This window comes from Pseudophryne corroboree, chromosome 5, assembly GCF_028390025.1.
Source record: "Pseudophryne corroboree isolate aPseCor3 chromosome 5, aPseCor3.hap2, whole genome shotgun sequence".
Taxonomy (NCBI): domain Eukaryota; kingdom Metazoa; phylum Chordata; class Amphibia; order Anura; family Myobatrachidae; genus Pseudophryne; species Pseudophryne corroboree.
In genome coordinates this window covers 223463158-223479371 of record NC_086448.1, presented here as the reverse complement: position 1 = coordinate 223479371, position 16214 = coordinate 223463158, and the positions used below count along the sequence as shown (strand labels likewise).

Sequence of the window (16214 nt, the reverse complement as noted above, 5' to 3'; positions counted from 1 at the left end):
ACCTGATACCAAATCCCCATTGTTTGTTAATACCAGGTCTAAGATTGCATTGTACCTAGTTTGTTCCTCAATTAGTTGGACTAAGTAGTTATCATTAAGTGTGTTTAAAAACATATTGCCCCTAGCAGTATCACATGAATCGTTTTTCCAGTTTATCTCTGGATAGTTAAAATCTCCCATCACTACTATGTCTCCTACTCCTGCTGCTCTTTCAATTTGCTTTAGTAACAATTCCTCATCAGATGCGTTGATACCAGGCGGCCTATAGCATACACCCAATACTAACTTTTTTATTCCTTTTTCCCCGCATGCAAATTCTACCCATAATGTCTCGACAGTGTCTACAGTCCCCTCCTGAATATCTTCCCGTATATCAGGTTTTAAAAACGGCTTTACGTAAAGACACACCCCTCCACCCTTTTTATTTAGTCTGTCTCTCCTAAACAGTGTATAGCCCTCTAGATTGACTGTCCAATCATGAGATTCATCCCACCAAGTTTCAGTAATGCCTATAATATCATACTGTTTGCTTGTGTGTATATGTGTGTGTACATGTGGTGGGGAATACACTGTAAACTCACTGGGGCAGGGACTAAATATTATCTGAAAGGTGCTGTGGAATATGTGTGTGCTATATAAATAACTGGTAATAAATATTTTGTGGAACAGCTTTGAAGATTTCACTTATGTCAGAGCTTGCAGCGGTGACATATTTTAGATTTTGCTACAACTCCACATCTTAATCTCCAATATACAGACTAAGAATAAATGGAAATATAGTGGGATCTAAACAATTGGGGCACTTCCAAGATTAAACATTTCCAGGATAAAGGGACTAATTCAGGTTGGATTGCAGTGTGCGATCCAACCGGAATTTTTGCTGAAAAGATGTAGGCGCATGTGCAGCGCCCGTCCTGCGCCTGCATTTTCTGTGTGGGGTACGCAGAAAATACAATTGCCTCTGCCTGTCAATCAGGCAGAGGTGGTTGCGGGAGGGGGGGGGGGGGGAGGCAACGCTCCATTTCCAGAGAGGAGACGGAGCGTTGTGGGGGTGGGGCAACCCAAACGGTGGGCGGTGAGGCATGAAAGGAGGCGTATCTGGGGGGGGGGGGGGGTCACGGCAGCTGACAAGCGATCACAATTTCTGCTTGTTGAAGGGGGGAAGCGCCGGTCAGTATGCTGGGCGACCCCCAGCATGCGACCAAAAAGATAGCAAATTCTGCTGATTATCAGAATTTGTTATCCTTACTGAATTAGCCCCAAAATCCTCAAAGATATCCAAGTCTAACCTTGGAAATAAGAGACAGTTAACAAGACTAGCATTTGTAACAAATTCACACCTAACCCTATAGCATGGAGAATAATGCTAGAGGAGAAATGATGGGTTTTGATTTTAATAGAAAAAGCCTGGTCATACGGAATCGTCTTTCTGCTTTTAGGAGCTGTTATACTCCGCTCTACTCAGTCTGTAAAGCCTTTCTAGCCAATACCCCTGGCATTCTGCTCCCCCCGCCCAGGATCCTGACACCCTCCTATTGACCCTCTTCAACTTGAAAACAAAATAGACACCATATGCAGATTTTTATTATTTTAAGGTACATTTATCTCATGGGCACCAATTTTATTTATTGTATGCTAAAATAAAACCCAGAAACAATAGACTCTGAATATCCATAAACATTGATCATTGGAAACTCAGATTATAATTGGTTTGGATTTAGGTGACATTGCATTTGGAAAGCTTCACCTGGATGTTATCACTGGGAGCACAGAAGGATGAAGGGGACAGTATCCACTGTCTCTTAACTATATATTGCCCCCAGGCTGATCTCATTGATGGGAAGTAGGGATCAGTATGATATTTTGAAGAAGCAGACAGGGGTGAGTAAGGGGTGTTCTGCCCTCTCCCCAGTTCCCTTACCCGCCATACCTGCAGCCTAACCCTAACCCTAACCTCCCTCCTTGGTGCCTAACCCTAACAACCCCCTGGAGGTGCCTAAACCTAACCTTGTGTCCCCGCTGCCTAACCCTACAAGGGGGGTGCCTAACCCTAACCCCCCCCCCCCCCCCTCTGCTTCCTGTATCTATAATAGGTGCAGGATGTGCAGTGCACATACCCAAGCCAAGGAGGTGCTGCGTCGCTCGTACTAAAAGTGCAGCCATAAGTGGTATATCTTCAATGTGCAATAAATGGACTCAGATCAGTCAGTGTTACTGACCAAGTCAGATAATTCAAGTATTGAGCTGCACTTTTGCTGCTGTGGAAAGGAATTTGTGCAATATATGAGTGCTGTAGGAGACACTTGGGTATGACCTTATAAGGAGCACTGGGCTATATCACACCAGCTGTGGTGGTACAAGCTGTAAAACACATTATTTAGGCATAGTACATTGGAGGTTAAAGATCGTGTCCCAGCTTTGTTTTTAGCAGGAAATGACAGCTACTGTTAATAGGCTTAATAGATTGTTTAGGATGGATGTATACATGCTTCCCGGTTAAAGGAATTTTTTTTTCTAACATCCTATCTCCCCACTTCCCACATTTGTGAGCTGCTTTACCTGGCTAGCAAACAATTATCCGACATATTTTGTTTCTTTGTTCTATTCACTACTTGACCCCTTACAATCTAGCTTCCGCCTTCAACATTCCACTAAGCACAATGACAGAAACGGCTGGTGATAGAGCACACGGCTACACAGCTACTACTTCCTGTAGGTTCTCTTTCACCGCCCAGCTACTACTGAGGCATTGTCCATCACTATGTTAAGCTCATTGCCCTCTGTGTCATTATACAAATACATGTGGACCTTTTACAATGTGTATGATAACTCTGTATTACGGACAGTTCTGATAAACATATAGGGTGGGGGGATCCTGAAGTCAATGCTACATTTAGGCTACGGGGGGGGGGGGGGGGGTTAGGCACCCCCCAGTAGGGTTAGGTTGCAGAGGAGGGTTAGGTTTAGGATGTGGGGAGGTTAGGGCTCGTGTTAGGCTGCAGGTGGGAGGGGGGTGGGGGCTAGGTTTAGACTGCAGGGAGGGTGGGTTAGGGCGCCAGGAGGGGAAGGTAAGTATTCTTATCATTAACCAGTCTTCTTTTATTATTGTTTGTTACCAATAGCAAATTGCAAAAGAATATGCTGGCACTATGTAAAAGGCTGTTAATAAATAAAAGTAGCTACTCTGAACTAGATGACCTCAAGACTGTCCATGCAACAAAAAGGTAAAGGACTGACGCTCTAGAAAAGGAAGCAGCTATAGATAAGAACATTAATAGCTCCTAGCTGCTTAAGATTTCCACAAAGATTAGTTCCATGTTTCCACCTTCCATTCTCCCTTCTTCTGCCAACAGTGCCACCACATACACTTTTCCCCATCAACACCTGGCACATATATTTGGCTACCATATGCACTTATTGTAAGCTCATTTGAGCAGGGTCATCTTTACCTTATTTCCTGTAATTGTATATTGACATATGTATTCATAATGGCTTGCTCCAAATATTTACAGCCAAGACCCCAAACACACACCTCAGGCTGCATTTACTAAGCAGCGGTCTTTCAAAGCCTGTTTTTCAAAGCGTATTTTTCCCCACGGGATTAAAAACTGGCATACTAAAAGCAAAACCATTGCATTTAATATTAACGGTATATGTAATTATTGCATTTGTGATCACATCCAATCCAAGATCAAGTTTGTACCTGAACTGAAACAAGGGGTCTCCCAGTGTGTTATACAGGAAAACACAAAGAGAAACGTTGCGAAACCCAAAGAGGGCAACAAGATTATATTTCTTACTGGCCCTACACACTTAAAGATCTTACTGAACGATATGAACGTTCTCGTTCATATTGGTCAGTGTTTAGGCATCACCGATGAACAATGCGCGGCCCAGCGCTCGTTCATCGTTGGTGCCGTCTCGTTCATACCTGCAGGCCAATATGGACAATCTCGTCCATGTTAGCATGCAGGGCTATGGAGGCGGGTGACGGGGGAAGAAACTTCACTCCCCCCCCCCTCCAGCCACCGGGTCGTCAAGTATGTAGGGCCCATTACATAACTATTAACTTTTTAAATTGTACAATTGAGACAGAACTAAATTATTTCTGTTTTGCAGAGTAGATGAATGTGTTGTAAAAGTTAATCGCATACACTGTAATAATGAGTTCTAAAATCGCTACTTGTGTTCATCAGGAAACCATCTGGAGTACAAAGAATATTGCACCCCCTTCTGTAAGCTATTGCAGAGATTACAAGTTAACCTCAGATTTCTGTCACCGGTATAGAAGGAATACATACGATATACCAGCTGACGGGATGCCAGCTGTCAGTATCCCAACAGCGACATCGAGTGAGGGATCCCGACAGGCGGTATTTTAACCGCATATAGTACAGAATGCTGTAGTATTCTCAGAGCTCCTCGTGGCTGATAATATCCATATAATCTACACAAAGGAATGCATTGTCCCACATATTAACTTATAGTAACTCCCAAATTTAAACACTAAATACTATATAGCAGAGGTTCTCAAAGGCGGTCATCAAGGCAGCCCAATGGTCCAGGTTTTAAATATATCCATAGCACAGCACAGATAGTTAAATCAAATTTACTGAGGTACTAATTGAGACAACTGTGGCCAAGAATGGATATACTTAAAACCTGGACTGTTGGCGTGCTTTGAGTGCTGTGTTTGAGAACTTCTGCTATATAGTATTATTACAGCCTCAGGCTAAACCGGCATGTGTATATATTGCAAAGCCCATTTGAGACTAAGGGGTATATTCAATTGAAGTCGGATCCATATTCATTTGTCGGAATGGATCCGACCTGGGCTATTCAGTGGACATCTCAATTCGACTTTTAAAAAAGTCGAATTGAGATGCGCGAGGGGAGAGCCTCGGTCAGACGGGGAAGAGCAGTGCTACAGCAGCCGTAGCGCTGCTTCCCCCCCCCCCCAGTCCCTCCTCTCTCACAGACGCCGCTGCGTCCGTCACAGCCGCTGCTCCCCGTCACCTGTCACAGCTGCCGCAGCTCCCCGTCGCCCCCTCTCTCACAGCCGCCGCTCACGGCAGCGTCCACCCGGCTCCAGCAAGCGAGACTGACGCTGCTCACCCCGTCTCCCCGTCCCTGCCTCTCCCCGTCTCCGGCGCTGCTCTCCCCATCTCACTCGACTTTTTTTTAAAGCGAACTGAGATGGTCGCAAAGGGGGCCAAAACCTGTTAGTTTTGGCCCTGTTTTCGACACAAGCACGTGGATCGGCAGCTATTCCGCCGATCCACGTGCTTTTCGACAATTTGGGGTTATATTGAATAGGTCGAATCATGATTCGACCTTAAAAAGTCGAAAACTGCCGTCTTTTCGACAAACGGCAGCTTTCGACTTCAATTGAATATACCCCTAATATGGCTGTATAAATTGTCCCTGGTTGTACACAGCTGCAGATTATAGTTCTACAATATAAAATGGGCAAAGTTAGAATATAGGATTGTTTTGTATCTTACAATATAAAGCTGCTGTCACCAGGCTGTGGACTGGAATTGTATGTATTAAAACATCATTTAAGTAGAAATGTTAATCTGCAGCGGCTTCACTATACCTCACCAGCACTATGGAAGCAGCCTGCCTGTATGAAGCTAGAATTGGAAGCGGTCAGCTCATTAGAATACTATTTTTGCATGCACTCTAAGTTTAATGGCATACAATGTAAAATGTTTGTTTTATTACACATTCACAGTGCACAATACATTACATAAAATGATTTCTACAACCAGATGATTTTCTCTTTAAGTGGATCCTTAAATCCTGTATATTTGCATATTATTTAGGTTAGCTATAACACCTAGTACCTAGTGTGGGTCAGCATAGGCAGACTAGTTTTAATTAACGCTGCTTGGAATATAATTAAATGTAGCCTTCCTTTTCTTTAATGACATTTTTCTCTCCACCTGGAGGTTTCAGATTCACACGTTCTCCGCTCCCCACAATTTATACAATTATAACAAGCGAACATACTGCACAGGCAGAATGCATGAACCAAATTTAGCTTGATAACAAGCACAAACTGTTTGAAGTCAGGAAACCCCATCAGACAGGGTTACATGGGAACAAATGGCAAGAAAATCAGTTCCGGGTCAAAGTTCATTATATGGGTTAACAATTAACAAATAGCAATATTTCTGCAAACATAACCAATGTAATGTGTATAAAACGCTATTAAACAAACACAAATAAAAACCAAAACAACAAATATGATAGGAATTCTTTTTTTATGTTATTCCAATAAAAAATACATTCATACAGAAATATAACAATCTTGCAAAAAAACAATTTTCAAATAAAATCTTGTAAAACAAAATTTTTTTTCTTTTTCTTTTTTACAAAAATCTTACAAAGATTTCTCTTTTAGATAACAGGGTGTTTGAGGAATAAAATAAAAAGGAAATAAATTTTCACTAATAAACATTCCCCCCCCTCAAATTTCAAACAAATTTACATCACCCCCATCAGCATGACTGAGGCTCGGTTATCACCTGAACAGAGTGTATTTTCTCATTAAGAAAATTATAGGCATTGCTATTTAGGAGATTCACACAACCCCACCCTACTCAAGAGAATGCTGATGGCATTTTACAAGCAAGACAGGCCAGTGCATGTTAAGCACTATTGTTTATCGTCTTGCGATTATTATGGCTAAACTTCTAGCACTTCAAAAAGAGGCGTTTTGAAATGCTACTTAGTCTCCGGCTTATACAAAGACTATTTTCTACCCTTGTCCACACAACCATGGGAAACCGGAAAAAAAAAGTGGAGGAGTCGGCTAAACTGGTTTTTAGCCAAAACCAAACTGAGTATGACAAATTACTTACACAGTAAGTTTAAAAACAAAATATTAGTTATTAGGCCAAAAGGTTTTAAGACAATTTTAGTAAATCTACCTCCAAAAACTAAATACTGCCATAAAGGGTAATCCAGCGTTTGCAGCATGTCAGAGCAAACCCTTTGTTCTAGTGTAAAATAAAATTGTTGTAATTATACTAGGAACAATTTTACTTACATGGTGCAAAAGCATAGGAACCTTTAGCAACCAATCCCTTTAGCCAGATCAGTAATTGGAAGAAGGAGAGCAAAGATCTTATTCCTGTGGGTTACTATACTTCTCAAATCATGTGTGTGAACTTTTTACAGATCAGGGAGTTGATTAAACACAAAATGCCACAAGCCCTTAAGGTTTACATATGCTATTTGAAAACTGACACTGTCTGAATTTTTTTTTTTTTTTTTTTGACGTAGATTGGAATTATTTTGTTTTTATTTTGCATCATCCTCTAGGGCTAGTTTCATATTTCTCTCTATATATAGTAATGTCAGCATTGATGGATTTCAACTTGTTTTCTGTTGTGGCTGGCTTGAATTTTCATTCCATGGTGATCTGTTACAAACCCTAATTGGATGCAGATTATTTGTGTCACTTTGCAATTTCAGGATTATTGGCAAATGCAAACCAGGGGCAATATTGCAGGATGCAGATTCTCTTTATTTTACCATGGTAGAGATTGCAGATGTACTGTTAATCAGTCTAATACATGCTATACAAATCATGTCATATTTACGGTCAAGAAAAGAGGATGTTATATGTAAAATGACAATACTGATATATGCAGTCTTTAGTGTGTGCATGTCCCTTCACTAATGGCCAATTACAAATATAATTTTACCCCAGTGGTACCTTTTAGCTTTAATTTCAAATAATGCTAGATCACTCTTGTTTATTTAGCATTACTTGTGGCAGTATTTAGGTAAAAAAACAAAAAAAGATTGTACGGCAAATCCACATGCAAGACTTCCTTCCATTTCTACAGTGAGAAAATTACTAAAAAGATAGCTAAAATCTAAATGCTCAGGATACCAACTGTTAATTGTATTCTACAGTTACAGGATCTTGTTTAGACATTAAATAACATATTACAAAAATATATTTCAAACTCTTAATACAGCTCTTAACACTCAGTGACCTAAGACTACAAAGGCTTGCACCCAAATAAATTTTCAAAAGTCCTCCTAAAAAGCTATATGCCTTGTAAATTTTTCGGCTGTAGAGTGCACGTTCATTGTATTGTGAAGCAGAGACAGAAAGTGTTGCCTGTTATATATTCGCTTTGGTGGATGTCAGGTTTAAATAAAGTTCAGACATTAAAAGGATCACTTTTTTTTTTTTCCTTTTAAACAACCACAATCTGTACCTTGACAAGTATATGAGCATTTTACATATTAAGTGCATGTACAGATACATATGTGCAAGTTCCATGTAAAGAAAGTGTAAGCAAATGCTCTGAACAGGTCAGTGTGTTCTGAAAAGCAGGTACAATAACATGGGCAACTAACATAGTACAGGGGAAAAAAAAAAAAAAAAAAAAGGACATAAAAAAAAAAAAAAAAAACACACACACGTTACACACACACACAAGAGCCAAACAGAAACATAGTGTTTTGCAGGCGGTGTCTCACTGTCTTGATGTGTGTAAATGTATTTTTCTATATTATGGAGCTTACCTAATAAAAAGGTGCAAAACACAAAGATGGACTGTAACCAGGCAGCAACCAATCATATCAGCTTTTAGCAAACTACTGTAGTCAGACTACTGAAAGCCAGGATGCTAATGGTTGCTAAGGGCCACAGAAACATTTTGTACCATTTTATAGCATAAGCCTTTATGTGTTGGGAAAAAGTACACTCCTGGGTGATAACAGAGCCTTAAGTAAGCTTAAATCACTTAAACCCCTGTATCTGACCCACATCCATCACTGGAGAAGGCCACTTGCATAAGGCACCATTTTTAAGGACAACAGTGCGTCAACAGCTAGAAAACCAGAAATTAGTCCTCAAGGCATAAATAATAGAAAAATTAGCTGCATGAGAAAAATCGGTTTAAGCTATAGTGGTTTCCTCCACTTTTTTTTTTATATTTTATTTATTTTATTTACTTTTCATTCTATACATAAGTAATGTAACAGACCAATTGTATTTTAGCTGCTCTCAACTGGAATCATAACTGCAGTCCTGATTAAAGAATGGAGAAGCGTACACATTTCCCCTGAACCATGCAATACCTTTTCTATTATAATGAAGTTATAGTTGTGTTATATTTGTAAATACACAGCTTATACAATGGGTTACAAACAATCGCTGTAGCACGTAAAAAAAACGAGCTACTTGACACATTGCACGTTTAATAGCTGCACCAGACAACAAAAGCTCCTCTCACACAGGAAAGGGATCATCTGCTTTCGGGGATCAATGCTTCCTTCACTTTAGGAATGGACCCCCTAAGTAGAATGATTGATGGTTGTCCCAAATAAGAGTATGCAATAGCATACAAACATTCAAACCGTTTTATTTTTTTATTTTTATTTTTTTCTTAATCCCTCGCAACTGTACTCAACCAGAAGGAAAAAAAATAAACAAGATCTTCCACATTCAAACATTGGCTCCTTTCCACCATTCAGTCACCCAATCATTACCATTCTCAGTGCACATGCTCACGGCGACGGCTTAGACAAGCCACTCAGAAGATTAAGCACCATTAGTGCATGGGCCCAGTCAGCTCCAGAAGTAGCACTGTATGGTTGCTATGCCGCATCTTACACGATTGATAAGCCCTGCAAAGCCCCTCGAAGAAGTGAGGTCTTGAAGGCAACTGGTTAGGGTGCAAATTGTCATGCTTTGGCTGGAACTCGCATCCCTCGCACAAGGCAATTTAACCTTGAAGCCGCTTTTAATCACATGACTTCCTGATTCATTCATATGTGTCGCTTCATGTGCAGAGCCAAGTGATCTGACCTGGAGAAACATCTGCAGGAAGAATATTTGTGTCAGTAACAGCCAACAACTAAATAAAGAAAACATGCAACTGTTAAATATTCTAAGCTATATTAAAAGGAAGACATAAAAATGTTCAACTAATCACAAAAAAAAAAAAAAAGGCAGGCCATTGTAGTGCGAATTCAATGAGCAAGACGAAGACTAGGGATGGTTATCACTAGCAACCCTTGAGATCAGAGTACAGATTACATTTCTGGGAACTGCCGTGTACAATGCAACTGGGATTGTAGAGTAGGACATAGGATTTCCACCAGAAGACTGTTTCACACTAGCAGGACTCCTCAGTGCAGGACAGGATTTCAAATGAAGTACAAACTTAAAGCTGAAAAGGAAAGCTTATGCAAAGAGATTGTATATAGTCTTACCTGTCACAATGAGTGCACTTAAACGGTTTGGCACCAGTGTGTTTTCGGAAGTGTCTTGTCAGTTCATCACTTCTTGCAAAACGCCACGCACAACCCTCCCAAGAACATCTGTAAGGCTTCTCTCCTGAAAACAATGCCATAAATGATGGTTAACTACTGTTTAACTTATTATTAAACGGAATAGTTTGCTTTAGAGACTGGGCTAAATAAATGCTAGTTTCAAACTATGCCCACATATAAAGTTTTCTTTGAATCTATGTCAACTGAATAGTGTACAATGTGTAATCTATTGTAGCCATACGTTAAGCAAACCACAATGGAATAATTACATGTAACCCTGATTAAAATGTTGATTTGCCAAAAAGAAAAAAGTCCAAGCAAAGGCCACTGTAGGCTATACTGTATGTCAACATGATGAAGTCAGAATAATGAATGAAAATTGGAAAGGTAGGGGAATCGGAACAGAGCATGCAATATACAGGCTCGTCCAGACAGAAGCTTCTGCATGCTTTCACACTGCATACCAAACAGGAGATTAATGATAAATCATTACAATAGTGCTTCCTCGGGATCCACTACAAAACAGGGCACATACAGAATGTGAGAATAGGACGCCCACTATTTTGTCTGCTTGGATTTTTATAAATGTGGTTAGCAATGTAATAAACACTTTCACCTGTAGGTTTCTATGATTTAATGGACTATAAAGCCTAGAAACCTTTGCAAATCAAAGCATTAACAAAAAGAAAAACAAATAACCATGAGAAATCATAAATTCCTAAACTTGCATTAAACCTCTAGAACAGGCATTCCCAACCACGGTCCTCAAGGCACACTAATACCCCTTTTCCACTGTAGCACGGGTCGCAGCCGGGAGCCTGACATGGCTGCGACCCGTGCTACAGCCCCCTTTCCCACAGCTCTCACCAACCCGGCATATTGTCGGGTTGGTGACGCTGCTAGTGATGTGGCAGGGACGGCGCTGGGAGATCACATGATCTCCCAGCGCCGCCCTCCCATACACTGTGAACGGGAGCCGTGTTGCCTCGACTCGGCTCCCGTTCACACTACACAGCTTACTGGGTTGAACACGTGTTCAACCCGGCAAGCTACCCGGGTAGGATTCCCGAATCACTTGATCCGGGAATTTGCAGGGGGACCCTTTTCCACTAAGGAAAAACATTGGTAAATACGCGCCCCCGCGCATTTACCTGTGTTTTAAAAGCTAGTGGAAAAGGGGTATAACAGTGCAGGTTTTAGTGATTTCCAGGCTTCAGCACAGGTGACTTAATTAGTAGCTCAGTTATTTTGATTTAACCATCTGTGCTGCAGCTGCAGCCTGGATATCACTAAAACCTGCACTGTTGGTGTGCCTTGAGGACCGTGGTTGGGAATGCCTGCTCTAGAAGCATAAGGGGTATACATAACTAAAGCACACAAACTGATTGATCCCTACTAAGGTGATAAAAAAAGCACAGGAATAATATGATTGAGAGGATAGTAACTAGTCTTTTCACAACCCATCAGACCTGGTAGGTATTGCCTTAGTGCTAAACCAATTACATAATTGTGCTTCAATAGATAACATTACAAATATAAAATGTATACAGTGTATGTGTGTACGTACTTATTTCATTTTTAAGTGAAAAAGTAGGCAATCACAATTGTAATTTAATGCTAAAGTAGAAGAATACTTTAGCTAAGATCCGTGAAAAAGGTTGATTTCACTTTAATCATTGCTATTTTTCCTGCAATGGGAACACCAGGCAAGATCACTCAGATCACTGAATAAGCATGACTGGGTTCCTCTTCCTGGATACACTCTCTGTAGTCCGAACCCCAACCACACTGCGGGTAAGAATGAGGAAGTACTCTCTAAAAGAGGATTTACAGTGACATCACCTGGGCTTCCACCCTGTGGTTGGGAAATGACATGACAGCATGGGATTCCATCCTGTCAATCCACTGTATAGCAAGGAACAAGCACTGACCTGTATGGGTACGCTGGTGTGCTTTCAGGTGAGAGCTCTTGGTGTAAACTTTCTTGCAGCCATTGAAATGACACTTGTGGACACGTTTTCTGCCATCTGGTGAGGTTTCTCCACTGGTTGGGCTACCTTGATCGAGAGTCTTTACAAATGAACCAGAGCGTATTTTCCCAGAGGAATTAAGCTCTCCAGTAATGGCATTCCATAAGTGATGGGGAGATTCCTTTCCCTGCTCAGGGGACGAAGGTGGGGTGGAAGTGACTGATGAACTAAACGGTTCAGATTTGATCACCACATCCCTAACAGGATTTGAGGTAAATTTGGAAGTTGGCGATAGTTCTTCAGAACTGTCCGATAATTCGCTACTAATGTCAGAGTTCAAGCTATTGGTCTCCAGGTTTTGGCTGTCAGAGATGTCCTCAGTTTTGATACAGATAAGCTGGGGGTCAGGCTCCTCTTTTTTCTCACATGCCAGAATAAATTTGGTCCAAAGATCCTCTTCCCTATCAAATTTAAATTCAGAAGCCGACACATAGCAAGGTTCACTTTGCAGGTAGCGTTCTAGTTCCAGGCAGGTCTAATAGGTAAATGAAGATAAGTAAAATCAGGGGTTTTGCAGAAGAGTGTATTCTGAAACGTTGCAATCAACATACAAACATAAAAAAGCACAATGTAGGTTGTCCAAAACTGGAGTAAATTACAGCGACTAATTAGCATACAGTGCACACTGACCACTGTGCTTCTGTTATGAACATTGTAGACACCAAACATAAGAGTAAATTACAGTTCCCTTCTCTTTGGAATTGAAAGGACAGAAGTGACTAAACAAAATGCAATTTGCAGAACAGACACTTGCAAATAAGCAAATTGCAGAAGCAAGCAGTTGCACAAACATTTTATTTGTTCAAAACACAAACAGACGATACATTAAAAACAAAAAAAAAAACCCAGTAGCAATGTCTATTCTGGAAGTCCCACAATGGGCAGGAATATAATCTGCTAGCAAACATTATAACTGGATGAGTCATCTGCGTTACTTTTACACTATGCCAAGAACAGGAAGGAAAAAAAAAATACTTCCATTCGAACTGCTGACCAGAAGCCAAGAGACTACGCTAGAAACAATAATGATAGCTTAGTGTGCGTTATCCCTAATGAAGATGCCATTTTTTTTTTTAAATGACATGGTCTTATTTTGAGAATGACCATGACAATACCGTACATCATGTTTTGGTCATGATACAACACAGTTTATATTTCTCTTTTCGATCTCATGGCTAAAATTCTTGCCCATTTCATGAAAAGCCTGACATTTATTTTTATAAAGTTATGGGTGCAGCGATCAGCCCTCTGGCCTGCAGGCACAAGCCATCAAAATACCACACATATTTCCCTTGCCTGCTGCCCGCCCGGGGAGAGATCCCAGTGCACATTTTTACTGCGCTGTTGCATTTCCTTTTGCGGTCAAGCCCAGAAATGCAAAGTAGCAGCTCGCTGCACAGCGCAGAAGACAAACTAAAGAAATCGATGAGCACACTTTTTTTTATCATTTGCTGTGTAGACAAGAAAATGCATATTATTGATCTTTCATAGGATAAGGGAGGGGTAACAATGGATTGTGATGTTGTTAAACTTTAATAATCGAGTTGTTTTATATTCTCCATTATTCAGATGGGCACAGAGACTAAGACATGGGTTCTGTGATAGTTTAAATGTCTGTGCAGGCTTCTGGGAAGAAGAGTTGGCTATGTGCCAGGATCTAAAATGCCCGAAGGATGCTACTGAGATCAATTTCACACACACACACACACACACACACACACACACACACACACACAGAAGATCTGCCTCTTTGATGGGGAGGAGGAGGAGGAGACGGAGGAGGGAGTGAATACAATTAAGCAGGAATGTGAAGGTTGTAACACTTTAGTGTGCAGCTCCCAAACAGACATCTGATCTCTTAATTCATTTTGTTAAAAAAAAAAGTAAACATAGAACCACTATATGGGGGAAGAAGAACAATGCAGTGTCAATTCTAATACACAAACAAAACAAAACAATAGCACATCAAGTCTGCAGCCTTTGACAAGATGATCCCACTATAAAGAGTCTGATTTGTTTGGAGGGGATAGGAATACAATTGCAAAAATGGTTTATAGCACAATGGCTTGTTTGGGGAGAATTAGCCTTTTGTCTCATTGATGGCAGACTGTCACATTACATCATGAATGACACCTTTCATTCCATGAATCCTGGCACTCGTGCAGACCTGCAAGAAACACAACCTTCACCAGAGGAAAGGGACAAACCTGTCCTTCTAGTTTGGCAATCTAATATATAAAAAGGTCTTGGATCACCCAGCCGTGGGAATCTCAAATTCCTCTACTGTATGCAGATACTACAGTGTATGCCAAAGGTTATTCTGCGTAGCCATCAACACCCTATGTTCAAAGTAGTATAATAATAATAATAATAATAATAATAATAAATGAAATGACAGAAATAGCTACTGGCAGAGGCTTGCCTGGCTGACAAGACCCAGCTGTGTAGTTTGGACTGATTGCAAAGCACAAAGTTGGCTGCACAGTTACTAGTGAAACCCAAGCTGTGGCTGATGGAGGCTGCATTTAGCTGTCACTGTGGCAAACATGGATCTCATACACTACAAGATGCAGCTCAGGGTAGCTCTCCCCATGTCAGCATACACACACATACGGGAGAACTCGGAGTATTCCAGCAGGCAGGCTTACCTTGCAACCCCTCTAGGTAACCATGTTAAAGAAATCAATTAAATGAAAATTCCATTTACCTGTTGCCAATATTCCTCCAGAGAGGGTAAAGCAGAGAAGTAGCCAGTGTCATGCACGATCTGGAGCTCCTGGAAAATGCTGCACATTGGTAGAACATCCATGATCTAATGCAAAGGGGGAGAAATAACCTAATATTTCTATATATTTAGATTATAGCTGCAAAAATAGCAGGGCTAACATATAGCTAAGGTGTGCTGCGCTCATACAATGTAATCCACAGCTTGCAGAGGGTAGATCCCAGCAGGATGGAAGAAGTACGCCAGTTTTTCATGCAAATGTCATTGCATAGCAATTAAAAATATATATATATATCCAAGGCTCACTCCTCCTGGAGCCGAGGAGCTGCTCAGTGGTGCTGACAATATTTGCAAACACTGAAGTGACTGCAAATGTAAACGCCTGCAAAACTTCCCTATTCAAACCTCTCCTGAGCTAGCCTGCCCCCCCTTCCCCACGTGATCCTATTACGCCGTCTCAGTGCAGCAGCCAATCGCCGCTTCCTCGTCAGTATGATGTCAGCTTCGCCCAATCGGCGAGCCCGGCGCTAGCGGGGATGCCTCTCGCGTGACGAAAGCCTTCCGTAAAGGCGGCCGCCATTGGCTCGATTCGAAATCTCGATCCCTCTCCGGATTGGCGGGGACGGGCTGGCTATTTTTAGCTAGGTATATAAGGCAGCGGCCGCTCACAAGACGGTTTCAGTGCGGTCGATGGCCGCTGTGAGCGCTTGTGAGTTGGGTAGTGCTGGAGTTGGTGAGCCGAGCAGCGTCGGCTGCTGGTCCGGTTCCACAGCAGTCCGTGGGTTTTGTAGTAAACTGATGACTTCGTAACATGCTGATGCGGTATACACCGTGCTATGAGGGCTGCGTGTCTGCTGTGGTGTCTCCCCAATTATCCTAAAATGTGTGTGATAGGTCACCTAGTCGGCAGTCCTGTCGCTATGGTGTGGCGCAGTTCATTGACCCACAAGACAGTGACTGCTGCCCCCACAGCCCTTACACTGCTACGTGAGAAAACGCGAATGGGTAACGCGCACTAATCGCAGCCCCCGTCAGTCAGGTCACAAAATGGAGGCAGTCTTGTTTACTTCCCTCAGCGTCAGTCATTGCAAGGGGAGTCCCCAGCCTACCTCCTCCCCAGCTCTGCGACTGTTGTGGAGATATATTATTAT

The 16214-nt window shown here is 41.6% G+C and overlaps 1 protein-coding gene across 2 annotated transcripts; it reads right to left on the bottom strand.

Annotated features, from left to right (window-relative positions):
* Window positions 1–6252: 6252 nt before the first annotated feature.
* KLF6 (KLF transcription factor 6) lies at window positions 6253–15497 on the bottom strand. Of its 2 annotated transcripts, XM_063922148.1 has the most exons (5): window positions 15253–15497; window positions 15046–15150; window positions 12240–12813; window positions 10249–10372; window positions 6253–9853 (listed from the first exon to the last, which is right to left on the bottom strand). In XM_063922148.1, exons 2-5 carry the CDS (start codon window positions 15145–15147, stop codon window positions 9802–9804), a joined length of 852 nt encoding a protein of 283 aa, XP_063778218.1. In that variant the 5' UTR covers window positions 15148–15150; window positions 15253–15497; the 3' UTR covers window positions 6253–9801. The 2 variants fall into 2 exon arrangements, with proteins under 2 accessions (XP_063778218.1, XP_063778217.1); XM_063922147.1 differs by having other exon boundaries at window positions 15046–15497.
* Window positions 15498–16214: the final 717 nt, after the last annotated feature.

Coding starts and splice junctions, on each gene's coding strand:
- KLF6 (XM_063922147.1), bottom strand. CDS start 15,147: ATGGATGTTCTACCAATGTGCAGCATTTTCCAGGAGCTCCAGATCGTG. Junction 10,373..12,239: donor ACACCAGCGTACCCATACAG/GTCAGTGCTTGT, acceptor CATTGTTTTCAG/GAGAGAAGCCTTACAGATGT. Junction 9,854..10,248: donor AAGTGCACTCATTGTGACAG/GTAAGACTATAT, acceptor TTCTTCCTGCAG/ATGTTTCTCCAGGTCAGATC.